The 14,256-nt window shown below is 54.6% G+C and overlaps 1 protein-coding gene across 1 annotated transcript in view; it reads right to left on the bottom strand.

Annotated features, from left to right (window-relative positions):
- Positions 1 to 14,256, bottom strand: part of SH3PXD2A (SH3 and PX domains 2A) — a 235,716-nt gene that overhangs the window by 93,224 nt on the left and 128,236 nt on the right. The window contains 1 exon segment of the mRNA XM_042960172.1: positions 11,966 to 12,057. Within this exon segment, the coding sequence (XP_042816106.1) occupies positions 11,966 to 12,057 (92 nt within the window).

Here is a 14,256-nt window from a genome sequence, read left to right on the forward strand (position 1 = left end):
TAACCTTGACTTCTCTGGCTTGGCAGGCATACCTTTCTGTAGTCAGGAGTCTGCTCCTGCATAATTATATCAGGCCCAACCACGGCCCAGCCCCTCCTCCCGGTCCATCAGGCTGGCTTTGATCTGAGTCTCCATAAAGGTTCAGCTCAGGCCTCCAGGTGCCCTTCTATGCACCAGCATTCAGAATGCTCTGGAAATCAGCTGGGAAAGTTTCTGAGAGCCAGAAGGAACACGTCAAAAAACGTGGTATGAATCCAGTTTCTCTGGGTGACCTTAGGGAAATCAACACCCCACCCCCCAGCAGAACTCGTCAGTGCAATGTGAGGGCGGAGCCGGGGCTGGAGGATGTCTGGGCAATGTTGAGCTCTGAAGGCTGGGACCGGGTGAGAGGGGGCAGCCCTCCCCTCCTGCCTCTCAATGAGATGCAGCCAGGGCGGTAGGGGCTGCTTTGATGGCCCCAGAAACTGCCAACTCACGTAGCTGTAAGCTGAGCGGTGAGTGCTCTGTGGGCACTGGTTCTCCAGGCCTCTGGCTTCTCCTTCAGCACATATCAGCCCCTTAACAAAGGCGATAGGCAATAATAGGTCCCATTTATTATGAGCATGCGCCATGTAACATGCTAAACACTTAGTGAGCTTTACTGAGGGTAAGAGGCAGGTCCCCCACTGGACTACCCGGATTCTGGCCATCTCTGCCACTTACCGGCTTTGCAAGTCGCATGACCTTGCTTTGCCTTAGTGGGTTTAACTGTAAATTGGAGAAAATAACTGTACCCGTCTCATGGATAGGCACAAAAATTAAATGAGCTAAAACGTGTCAATTGCTTTCTGCCAAACACCTGGGCTGCCTAGTACTCGCCCTGGCAGGAAGGTGGGCATCTTGTAGTTAGCCCCTAGGTCTGTTGCCTGTGCCCACTGGCCTTCCGACATGCCCTGGGGAAAGTAAGCACTGCAGTCACGGTGTAGCTGACCTGCAGGGCCAGACTGTGTGTGTACTTCCTGGGGATGGGAATAAAGTGCAAGGTGGGCACCCTCACCCCTCCACCCTCGGCCCCTACTCAAGGGCCAGCCCACCCGCTTGCTGCGCCGAGAAGATGAAGTAGGCCTTGCCCGCTTGCCCGTGGGCTATGGGACAATTTGTGCAAGGGCCAAAGCAGTTGGAAGTACCAGAAGGTCTAGAAATCAGAGCAGCGCATGATTGAGGAAAGAAGTCAGTCTCCAGACTGGAGAAGACAGAAAGGATGCTAACGGGTCTCCTAAGCCTTAGAGTTTGGGAAGAAATAAAAACCTCCCTCTGGGATCTTTCTAGGGCTCTGCAAAAGCTCTAAAACTGGACTGTGGTGATGGCTGCACCACTCTGTAAATTTACTAATAATTGTTGGATTCATTGTACACTTAAAAAGAATTTTGCTTTATGTAAATTATAGTTCAGTAGGGCTGTTTGAAAATAAAATCTCCTGCCTAGCCTCAGGTAGTGAGCACCTCAGGCTGTGTGTCCTGGGGGTGGGGCAAGGGGAAGGGGGTTCACATTAATTCAGGGTTCCTCCTGTAACAAATGGGCCACCTGTTACAGAGGGGGTAAGAGGCTGAAGGCTTGGTCTGGTGCTAGGGTCGCAGCTGGACCCAAGACCAAAGTCAGGTATCAGTCTGGACAGTACCTGGCCTCCCTTTCAGAAGACATAGTGAGTGGGTCTGGTTCTGGAAGCAACTCAGAGGTCTGATCCCACAGCAGGAAGGCCCTCCTGGGAACCCTGGAACTAGGGGAGGGGTCTCAGTGAAGACACCCTGAACTGGCCCAGGGGCTCCTGAGCCTTGCACCTTCTCAAAGATATGGGCTGACAAGAAGCCTGGATTCCCCTTAAAGAGTTCCCAGATATGGAAAGTGCCCCTCAGCTGTTCCTTCAACTGCTCCCATCTGTGACCACAGCAACCAGGGGGTCCTGATTCAACTATTCAGCCCTATGGTCAGATAAAGTGTCCCATCTTGCAGTTTGGAGCTAGTCACCCTGGCCACGGCCCCTGTGCTTGTGCTTCTCCATCATACACCCCCTGTGATGCAGATCTGAATTTGGAAGGGTTTGAATCCAGCCTCCGACAATTACTAGCCGAGAGGTAACTTAACCAATATGAGCCTAAGCTTCCTCATCTGCAAAAAGGAAGCATGAGTCTCAGAGGACTATACTGATGGTTAAATAAGACAGGTCATGCTGAAGGGTCTGGCCGTTTGGGGCAGTATCCACCGAGTTTACAGACCTCTGCCATGATGCTGGCAACTGTAATGCCCAATGTTGCCACAAGGTGGAGCCAGATACACACAGATCCCGTGAACTAAGACACCCAAAGTCAAGTGGTGCCTGAACCCCGATCTACAGGGCTTGTGAAAGGGAAGGGTCACATGACCTGCAGAATGCTTGTCTCTTCCACATCTGACTGTGTCTGTGACTTTCATCGCCACGGCCACTAGCCGCCACTCCAGATCCAGGTGGCTACAAGCTTGGACTATTGTAATAGCCAGCTGGTCCTGGTAAGATCACGGAATGTCAGAGCCAGAAGGGATCCCAGAGAACCAAATTTTCCCCCTCACCTGATGCTGAAGTGTAGAACAGGTTCATGACTGTTCAAGGTCACTCACTGGACCAGGCCCAACTCCTCTGGCCCAGCTCTGGTCAACACTGTCAGTCTCCAGGAAGACGATTCCTCTCAATTCCTTATAACTGCCCCAGTCTCAGGGAATCTCTCTGACCTGACCGCCCTGGTCTCTCACTGCCTTTCAGTGGCTGGCTCCTGCCTCACTCTCTGCTTGAATGCCACCTCTCCAGAGAGCCTTCCTTCCCTGACCACCTCACAGGAATAGCCCACGGGTGTGGATGGCCCAGCACCCATACAATCACTTGTTTCATTTCTGCCATCTCCACTGGATTGGCAGCTGTTATGAGCCCCGTTTTACAGGTGAAGAAACTGAGGTCTTGGTGTTTAATTTCCAGGCCACAGAGCAGGTCGGGGAGGAGCCAGGGTGCTAGCCAGAGCCTGGACTCCTCCATATCACACTCTGCTGCCTCCCACAGCAGCGAGCCAGGCCCCGTCCGTGCTGTCTCCCCCTCGGACCACGACCTCTCCACAGGGAGGGCCGAGCTGTGTCCATTTCCATGGCCCCGCGCCTCATACTACAAAGATGATCAAAAACACTTGAATGATAAATGCCTCCTGCCTGTTGCCAACAGAGGAAGCCCTAGTCTAGGAGGCCAAAGACCTGGGTTTGAGGGTCAGCTCTGCCACGGACTCCCTGTGGAAGGGTAGCTAACCAGCAGACTGGTTACAATGGAAGGGTAATAATTACAAGGAGGGGGAACCGAGACACCCTTGAACATGACATAACTGCAAAGCAGGACTCCAGGGCTCTGTGGGGGGCTCATCCTGTGGCCTTGGGAGCAAGGGAATGGGCCCTCGGGGGCCTTAGGCATACCAGGACCGTCCTTCTGGGGCTGAGGTTTCAGGGAAACACACACACCCCTGCACCCCTCTATCTTCCCTATCCCACCACCTCTTTTCCGTTCCTGCTTGAGCTTGAGAGCTGAAACCCTGTGCCAGACCTGAACACAGAGTAACCTTCTCTCCCTAGACGTGGCCCGCACAGGCCTTTGCTCTGAGCTGGGCAGTGTGGGTTGGCCTCCCTCCTCCACCCACCCAGCACGACAGCCAGGCCCTCGGCAATCCTCATTCCCCAGAGCTGACGCCCCTTTCAAGTGGGTTGGAACCAGCGTCCTGTGGGCACCTTTCTGCCACCTGCCTAGGTTAAAGGGGGCCATGGCAGGGGGTGGACAGAGTCTGTTTGCAGGAAGTTCTCTGCGTTCCCGCCCCCAGTTGCCAGTGGACCCACAGTCCCTATGTCCAGCTGACCCTGTTGCTGGTCAGTATAAAGAAGCTATTTGTGCAGCTGCCGGCGACAGAGGAGCTGGAGGGACAGCGTGGGCCACGTCCCTGGCCAGATAGGTGCTGGCAGGGCCTGATGGCAAGGGCCTAACTGGGACCGCAAGGCACAGGGCAGGTGGGTGGGCTTTCCACTCTGATCCCCAGGCCACCATTCCCCTGGGAAAGGCCAGCAACACGGACGCCTTGGAGTTCCCGATAGCCAGCGAGTGGCCGGGGCAGCTGCCCCCCACAATCGGCACCGACCCTGGCGAGAACTCCCAGAGCTGACCATTTCCATTCCTGGAGCCTTTTCTGAGTGGCCACTCTGCACCCAGGCCTGGGCTTGTGGAAGAAAGGGAAGAACAGGAAGTCCCCAGGAATGAGCTGTATTGGGTCAGGCGCTCTCGGGGCACTTGCACGCATTAGCGCCCTGGAACCTCCCCACCGCCACGTGGGTACTGTTGGCCACTTTCACAGGCTTAAAGATGTGACGTGACTCATTCAAGGCCAAAGGAGAGCTGGGTGTTCTGACGGTTTGTCTCTGGATTTCATTTAACTCCATTCAAAATTTTGACCTAGTGGCAACCTTGAGCCTTAAGGCCATCAGCCCATGAGTTCCTGGCACATAGTAGGTGCTCAGTGGGTACATGCTGAGGAGGGAAAGCACAGCAGGGACTCTCTGTCCAGTGCTCCTCCCTGTGCCTCCCAGGGAAGAGGAAGAGAGAGGGTGAGCACCTACTGTGTGCTCCACACACATCTCATTTCATTCTCAGCTCCTGGCCAGGTAGGTGTGACTTACAGAGAAGGCTCTGCCATCAACCTGAGGTCACCCTGCCATCAGCAAGGGAGCCTGGATTCTAACTCAAGACATCAGGAGTCAGACACAAGGAAAGCAGTGATACTACCTCCCGAGCAGGCCTGACCTGGGGTTCAACCAGGACCAAGAATGGCAGGGGGAGGGGAACCCTGGAGGAGCCTCCCCAAATTCTCAGGGGCATCCTGCCTGCACCACCCCCACACTCTCTGTCTTCTTCCTGGCTCCCTGAGGCAGGGCTGGCTAAGTCCCTTCTGTCCCCCTGGACTGTTTTCTCCAGGGGAGGGCAGCCACCATGGCCTCTGTCCCTTCCAAAATAGAAATGGGAAGGGAGGCCAGGAGACTCTACAGAGGAGTGCCTTTTCTTGGGTCTGCCCTCCTGCCCACCCCAGCCCCAAAGCATCTGCCTGCCTCTGCCCTGTCCTCCATTCCTGGAACCCTTGCTCAGAGCCCTCTGGGTCAGCTCGCACTCCAGACCCAATCTCTGTACTCTGCCTGGGTCAGACCTCCTCGTGGGACAGCCTCCCTTTCTCACTGGTCTGCCGGGCTGTCCCATGATAGGTGGCAGCCATGCAGGGGTGGACTCCCAGGCCAGATGGAGGTTGATGCTCTGGGCAGTCTGGGGCAGGGACAGTTCTGACCTGATCTGGCCATGGGCCCATCGGCCTCTTACCCCAGGTCCCTCTGAACATTGGGCCATTGTTCCAGGCCACAACAGAGGGTAGCTCTGTGGCCCTGGGGCTGAAGAACAAAAACCTGTTTAGCAAGGCTCTGTTCCTCCCATGCAAGTTCAAGAATTTGACCAGGATCCTGGCTGGTTTCATGGGAAGAAATGAGCTAAAGGGACAGGTCTGGGCCTAGAGCTGAGAGGGGGCAGTGGGGAGCGGGAGACCCTCAGCCTGCTTTGCGGGCCCACCCCGTGTTCCGGGTGCTGCTATGTAGGAGGGGAGCCCTGCTGACCACATGCTGCGGGCTGGCAGCAGATGGACGAGTAGGAAGCCCAGCAACCCAGTCTGGCCTCTGTTTCCCCCGCTGTGACACGGGGGAGCCACCCTGTGGCATGAGGTATGCTCACCCTGCCCGTGGGCTCGGGTGGAGAGCAGAGGGCCAACCACAGCTGGGCGGCACGAGGAGTTTGCATCACTGTCCTGTGGCCGTGAGTGACAGACCAGCTTCCCGCTGCTGTGCCCTCCCTACGTGGGTGATAGTGACAGCCAGCTCTGGCTGACTGTGTGCCAGCCTGTCCAGGCACTTTGTGAGCAAAGGCATTGCCCTCCCAGCAACCCTTGGGGCTAGGCACCATTGTGATCACACTTGACAGACAAGGAAACTGAGGCACAGAGAAGCAACAGGCAGAGCTGGCCTCTGAACCCAGACCAGTAATTCCAGAGGGGTCAAGAGCACTCTTCACTCGCTTCTGTGACAGTGGGCAGTTCTATTTATAATTTTGTTAAATGGCCTCAACTTTGTTTTGGCTCAACTAGCATTTACCAGGTGCCAGGCCGTGCAGATGGGAGGCCCCTGTGGTAGGAGAGACCCATGAACATACTCCTGTGGTATGGTCAGTGCCACTCCCGTGGCAGCCACATGTGAGCTACAGGTAGGGCTTTCTGGAAAGCGTGAAGGCTGAGTAGGACTCAGTCCTGTGGTGGGGGTGGGGTGGGGCAGGAAATGTTCCCTGTGGCGGGGGCGTAGGTTCAGAGGCTGGTGACACCTAGCTGCTCTCTGGTGACGGGAACCTAAGAATGAGGGCAGGGCTGGTTGGCCAGGTGGCTGGAGAGATGGAAAGGCAGATCACAGGCCTCTGCAGGGGCCTCATGGGGCTGGACCTCTTCCTGCCGGCTAGACCCTTTCCAACAGGCATGCGCTTCAACCCAGGGGTCTGCGGACAGGCCTCGCAGAGGTCCCTTTGAGAACCTTTGGGTTCACTCTTTCAACTGGATAAAAATTTAAACTTGTAAAAAGAGACATTTGTTGGGTCATGTGGTTGCCTTGGCCTGAGTCCCGCCAAGCCATCTAGGCCTGCCTTAGCTGCCCTTTGCCATCGCTGACACCACATGGGAATCAGAACATGGGGACCCCACTGCTTGGGGGCCTCCTGTGCCTGTGGAAGCCAGGCCAGGCGACACCTGGCCCCCCAGCCCAGCAGGGCGTCAGTCCTCACACAGCAGGGCTGTGAAGAGCATGTGTGGCTCCAGGCCTGCCTGGGCAGGCCACGTGCACAGCCAGGGGTCACCTCAGGCACTGCAGGGGTGCCAGCCACAGCTTCCAGGAGGCCAGGCTCAACTGGTTGTCAGAGTTAAGGCTCAGGACCACCCGGAATTGGAATTCGTCCTGCATTGAATGCCCTCGAGCTCCAGGGGTGTGTCTTTCTCTGCCTCCTTTAGTATTTGGTGACTAAGGCTGTCCCTACCCCAAGCCGGCCACACAGCTCTAGAATCCACAGAGAAGAGCCTAAGAAACATCATCACTAGCTTCTCTCGCCCACTCCTGCCCACTCCTACCCTGGGGCCATGGGCTGGGGGGGAGATATGCTCAGCTCCTTCCACGGGTGGGGCGGGGGTGACAGGACAGTGCCTCCCATTCCCAGGCACACCTGTTTGAGGCCTGCCTCCCCTGCCTCTCAGCTATGTGGCCTGGGACATGCCATGTACAGCTAGGGCCGTTGTTTCCGTATCTGCTAAATAGGGATAATGGTACTGACTTCAGGGGTGGCCTGAGATTTAAATGAGACAATATGCAGAGTACAGACCAATCAGTGACCAATCAGGCTAACGTCTTCCTTTTCCTTTTGGCCCCACCATCAAGACACACATGCATACACATGTCTATGTGCACATGTATACACACACACACCCACACCCCCCCCACACACACACGTGTGTGTGCTTCTGTCCTTGCTCAGACACATGTGTGTGCGTGTGTGGGTGTGGGTGTGTGTGTGTGCACGTTCCTATTCAACTGCTGGCTTTCCAAGAACACATCATCCTTGGAAAGAAAATAATTGTTCAAGGGGCCAAGGCCCGTCTCCACCTGCCCTGGCTGGGCACGGACCAGGAGGGGGCGCTGCTGAGGAGGTGGCAAACCTTAGGAGCCATGAGCTGAGTGACGGGTTAGGGCCATGGTTAAACGTGTCAGCCTGGAGCCAGCCTGCCTGGGGTTTGAATCCTGGCCCTGCTGCTTGCCAGCTGGGTGACCCTCGGTAAGCTACTTCACCTCTCTGAGCCTTGATCTCTGTAAAATCACGTCGCAGTCGATCTCCCGTGTAAGACTACATAATGAAGTCTGGATGATGGGTCTTGCCTTTGGCAGGTGTTTTCTGAGCACCTGCTCTGGGCGCTGGGGATGTGGCATGAAGAGAACAGGTACAAGTTCCGAGTCTCCCAGAACTGACACCCCCGTGAGAGGGAGCGACCATAACTGCAGTGAGGGAACAGAATGTGGAGCAGAGGAGCAGCATGGTCTGATGCATCACTCCTTCTGCGATGTTGAATAGGGACCATCAAGAGCAAGGACAGAAGCAGGGAGGCTGGGCACGAGGCAGAATCCGTGTGAGGAACGGCGACAGTGCGGTTCCGGGTGGCAGCAGGAAGACGGGGAGATGTAGTCAGAGTCTGGAAACACTCCAAAGGCAGTGCCCGCCTGATGTGCTACGTGGATGGAGGGGTGTGACGGGAAGAGATGACTCTAGAATAACGCTGGGGTTTGGGGCCGACAAGGCAGTAGTGCATGTCAGTGTTCACAGGAGGAGGAAGGACAAGAGCTGCCCTCCTGGAGTGGCCGCATGAAGACCTGACACCGCTTTGGCCACTCTGTGTCGGGCTCACCTAAAGTGTCTAGAGGGAACATCCTTTCTGTGCAGGGCTGGTGGTCTAGCAGTTTGGGGAAGGACCCTTCTCTCGCCCAGAGAAGCCAGTGAGCGGCTGGGGATCAGAACCCAGGGGCTCAGGCCTCTGCTCCACCTCCCCCATCAAGGCTGGGTTGCCGCAGCCTTGCCTTTCCAGCAAGATGGAAAAGGGACACAGTCGCCCCACTCCAGGCCCTGTGAACGCTCGAGGGCCCCTGCGTCAGCACACTTGAAAGAGGCAGGGGGTTATCTGCAAAATTCCAATTAAATCCACAGACTTTGATAATTTGATAAGCCACTCTACAGTCGCCCCTGAGTCAAAATACACTGTTACTTGATCCTGTGTTTATGTTTCAGGACGGAGGGGGAGGTGGACTGCGGTCTGGGAAGGTGCAGGCAGCTCTCAGAGAGGGGGGTGCAGGCACTTGGCTGATAAATCGTCAGCCTGTCAGGCCAGGGTCACCTATAGGTCTGGGCTCTTATGGTGAGCACAGAGTGGACTGGAACATGAGTCTCTTGGCAGGTCCTGGAGGCCAAGCGGGACCGGGGAGGAGAAGCCCTTCAGAACTGTCTGTCCATAGCTGACCCTGCTTCCTGAGCCTCAGGTCTGTCTCACATGGGACGGCTTCCAGGCCATCTCTTGCCAGACCAGCTGTGAACCAGCCCAGGTGACTAGCACCACCTGGAGAAAGAGGCCGATAACCCCACTGCCATAGTGACTCAGAGGCAAATGCTTTATGACCCCTTCCTGCAAAAGCCAGGCTGTGATCTGTAGGGTGGAGTGTGCACTGAACCACATTCCATTCTGTTCTACAACCTTCCATGGATAAAACTGTTGAATAATTCCTACGAGCCAATAGCACTGACCAGGTTATCTTCCTACACTTGGTATCCCTCTAAGCCCTCTTCATCGTCCCATGAGTTCTATGTCGTGCTTTGGAGATGGGAAAACAGAAATACCGAGATGTCGAGCAAATGGCCAGAGATCATAGAACCCTGAGTAGCAGGCTCTGACCCCAGAGCCTGCAAAGCCGTGCCCACTGCCCCCCCCCAATGCACAACTGTCTCCCCAAGCCCAGTTTCCTTGAGGGCTTTCTGGAGATGGGCACTATTGCCATGGAGAGGTGAAACAGGACCAATTTATTTAGCTGACTGGCAGAGAATGGGCTTAGGAGTACGAACGAAAGGCAGGCTCAGTGATTTTGTGGTGATGCAACTGCTACTTCACCCACCAGCAACGATCCCTCTGCCCTCCTGTGGGCACACAATCACATGTGTATCCAATGACAACCACCTAGGGAGGGGCATCTCTTCTCTCCCATGGAAGGACAGAGAACAGAAAAGGAAGGAGAGACTCTGTGAGACCATCACAGCAGAGGAGCAGCAGGGCCAGATAGACCAGGGACACTGCTGGCGCCTCAGGAGACTTCCTGTCCTGGGAGAGTGAGGAGGGCTGGGGCAGGAGCACAGAGAGGGGAGGACAGAGAGGAGCACTGAGAGGCGTCAGGACCATGGTCCCCCTGACCCCTTCTAAACCAAGGAGGCAGGTGGGAAGGGTGGAAAGAGTACAGGCCTCTGTTTGAACCAGAAAAACCTGGGTTCAAGTTCAGGCTCCTGCTGTGAGTCTCTGTTTCCTTATCTGTAATGTGGGGATGAGAATATATAAACCCTTATGAGCCTGACATATAGTAGGTATGGTGAGAGCGATGCTTCTCCCTCTGGTGAGAACACACATTTCTGTCTCATTTTGTCATTTACAAAGCTCTTGCCCAGCCCTCATGTCATCTGAATTTTACTGATGAGAAAAATGGGGCTCGGGGAAGCCATATGAGTGAGCTGCCTTGCAGTTGTGTGGCTAGGAAGCAGCAGAGTTGGGGTGTGAACTCAACACTGTACATCCTATTCCCTTTGGCTTTCAACCAGTCTACCCTGTGAACAAGTCACCGATGAGAACTCAACACTGTACATCCTATTCCCTTTGGCTTTCAACCAGTCTACCCTGTGAACAAGTCACCGATGAGTTTCTGATGGATTGTAGCATTTGCTTGTTTCTTAAGCCCACGGCAGCCATCAGGAAGGTGGCTTTTGTTGGGCCAAGGCTCTGGGCTGGGTGGCTTTTTCGCCCCCAAAAGGGCCTAGGCCATTTTAGGCTCTTCGTCTTATAGTATGACTGAAAAGAGAAGGGCCCCTTTAGGCAAGACTGCCATGTGTGGGTGTGCAGGCTGTGCACTTTACAACCTCCATGGGTGCCACTCACAGAAAATGCAGTAAGTGGTGCCCCTGGAGCCATGTGACACACACCCTTGTCTTCAGGCTTCCCCTCCCCATCACCAGATGGCCTCCTGCCTCTTCCTACCTGTCCCAGATCATTCCTCCATACCTTTCTTTCCTTTCCCTCTGTTGTACCCACCCCATCTGCCTCTCTGCCACTCATCCTGGTACTTTAAGATTTTAGGGGAAAAAAGCTATTGAACGAAGGGATCTCTCAGCACCCCCTTTGGTCCTCTCCCCACCCTCTCCCCTGGCCAATATTTTCCCTGCTTGCCCTCTTCTGCTCATCTGCTCCTGGGCGGAAACCAGATTTCTCTCTCTACTGAGAACCTACTCTGGTGAGGATCTGTTCTGAGCAAGAGAGCGTGGCCGTCACAATGGAGTCTGGTCATGTATGTGAGAAGCTAGCATGACTGGGTGGGTCATCTTAAACACCAGACCCAGAGCAACCTGATTCCAGAGAGAAGAGAGGGAGATCTGCTTGGTTCCCCATTCCTCTCTAAATATGGAAATACCAGCCAGCACTGGGCCACTAGGAATCCAAGAGTTGGGTTCAAGCCTCCTGCCTGTCACATCCGCAACCAGCTGTGTGACTTTGGGAAAATCACCTAACCTCACTGGGCCTCAGTTTCCTTCTCTGTAAACGTGACTACTAATGTCTATCACAAACTAGCCCAAGAGTTATTCAGCAGGTGAGTTTTCAGCCTGGGCAGCACATGCCTCCCCCCGCCCCCTCTGAAGGCCTACATTTCATTTGGGAGCTTGGGAGCATCAATAATTAAGAGCAATGACTGCTAACCCTGGGCATCTGAACAGAGGGTCCATTATATTTTCTTTGATCTCATCTGTTCCTTACAGTAACCTGTGAGCTAGAGTTTGCAGGAAAACCTGCTCCCCAAATGCAGAGACAGCCCCACTTGTCAGCTCTGGGGTAAAGGGAAATGAGGAGCAAGCTTGGGCAACAGGGAACAATGGTCTTCATACCTTTGGCCCATCTCTCCCCGGCCTGGTTGGCCTTGCCAGCTCCCCCTTTCCTTGTGTGCCCACATCCTGAGCCTCTCCAGCCTGCCCTCAGCTTTAGCCCACACCTTAAAGCACACAGGAGACGACTGAGCTACCACTTACTCTTTTGGGGGGTTGACATCCTCTGGTCGGGCCTCAAAGAACCGAAAGACTTCATCACACTGTGAAATGTGGGGAGGCAGTCGGACAAGTGCCTGTGGAAATATAGGAAGAAAGGGCATTAGGCCTGATGAAAGTCAAAAGCAGGGTCAATTCAGTCTGACGGTGACGGCACAGGCTCCAGGCCTGTGCTGTGGAAGACACCGTCATGCAGCCAGCCACCCAACCAGACGACTCATCAGTGACTGAACTAATCAGCTAACATGAAACAACTCTTCATCCATCCCATCAACTAGCCAACCAGCCAGTTAATCCACTAACCAACTAGTCAACTAATAAAAATAATCAGCCAACCCCAATTAATCTATCAACCATCCAGTCAACAGTTCGACCAACCAACCATTCAACTAGCCAGTTCACCAACTAAACAGCCAGCCAACCAAGCAAATCACAATGACCATTGAGCCCTAGGTCTCGGAGCCCTCGGGAGCCAGTCGTTTGGCACGAACCCTGGAAGGATTCCCTCCTGCCCAGAGAGTCAGTCCAAGATCCTTAGCCTGACAACCCAAGGGCTTATTCTACCAGCCTCATCTCCCACCAGTCACATTCTGGACACAGCTGCTAGTCACAGCCCCTAAATACTGACTGCACAATTAATTATTTCATGACAAGTGGATAGTTCTACCAAGCACAACAGGGTGCTATGACAGAATCTGATAGGACCCAGGAAGATTAGCAGAGAGGAGGGGGGGGCGGTTTTAGGAAAGACTCTGAAGCTGAGTTCTGAAGGATGGGTAAGAATTAACTGGTCAAGTGAGGGTGGTGAAACCAAGCATAGTGGCTCCGTGGGGCCTGAGCGCACTAAACGAGGGGAGAGGGACCACCAGTCCGGTCCAGCAGGGCTTTGTTTAGGATGCCTGGCAGAGTGGTATGAGCTCTGGGGTTGGAAAGCCTTCTTAGAAGAGTGGTCATGAGCTAGCGAAGAGGTATGTGCAGTATTTGGACAGGCAGAGAGGAGAAGGCAGCCACTGTACAGGGGTAAGTGTCCAGGTAGGGGCATGCACCAGCTGTGAGCCTGTCACCCCAACAGGGCTGAGAGTCTGCTGCTGGAAAGTGAGGAGTCACAGTCAGAGGTGATCAGAGTTCCTGTTGCACACCAGACCAGCACATACTGCGTACCTTGCAGCCTGGGGCATCCGGGACCCCTGACCTGCCCCAGTCCAACGTGGAGGCCGCGGGGGAGCATGAGACCAGGTGAAGCCCTGCTCCTGGCTGCTCGATTCAGTATGCAGAGAAGACACTGGAACGATTCTTTAGCACAAACAGATGGGAGAGGTGGCTCCCAAGGCAGGGCTGAGGGACAGGGCCAAGGGAACTCTGGGATAGAGCCAGGAGAAGGGAGAAGAAAACTTGGGATGGTGTTATTGCAAAGCATTCAAGTGTGGGATCGAACAGTAGGCATCCCAGCATGACGGCCCTTTTTGATATCATATCCACACCTGGGCAAGATGAGACAAGACCTGACTGCAACACTCTGCAACTCACAGCTGTTCTTTCTAGAGGCCAGGGCTTTCCAAGGGTCTCTAACAGATCACACACCCATGAGCAGTCAGGAAATAGGAAAGAAGGGAAATTAACATGTAATGGGCAACTGCGATGCTTCAGGCACCGTCCTAAGTCCCTTGACTCCAATTATCCAACAAACAGGGAGGGCCTTTCAGTGCGTGCCTGACATGGGGCTGTGTCCGGTGTCACAGGGATGAGCCAGACACAGCTTCTGCCCTTGCAAGAGCATGTCTGACGAGGTGTCACTCCGTTTTGTTCCGGAGGTGGACATCACTGCCTTTGTTTATGACGGGGACACTGAGACTATCCTGCGTAAGTGCAGAATGAAGCCCTGTGCTCAGGAGGTAGAATCAGTGCAAGTTGCCCCAAAGTGTTCAGGTTTTCATTTCAAATACGTGGCATGTGCTGTTTCCTCCCCCAGGAAGGGTAGAGGGAAAGGGAAAAGATAAACTGAGGAAGGCGAGAGAAAGAAAAAGAGAGTCAGAGACAGAGAGATGCAGGGAGAGAGACAAAGAGATAGAGACAGATGGAGAGACAGACAGAGAGATAGGGAGACTGATACGGAGAGACAGAGACAGAAAGAGACGGGGGGGAAATCAGGCCTGTGCACGGCAAGGGCTCCTGGCAGGAGAACTTAAGGGCTGGGCTGGGCAGGGGGAAATCATTACCAGGGACCCAGGCTGTGTGCACGCTCGCTGCCAGGGTGACCTCCCTGAAAGGAAGAGGGA

The sequence above is a fragment of the Panthera tigris genome, chromosome D2 (assembly GCF_018350195.1).
Source record: "Panthera tigris isolate Pti1 chromosome D2, P.tigris_Pti1_mat1.1, whole genome shotgun sequence".
In the NCBI taxonomy this organism is placed as follows: Eukaryota; Metazoa; Chordata; class Mammalia; order Carnivora; family Felidae; genus Panthera; species Panthera tigris.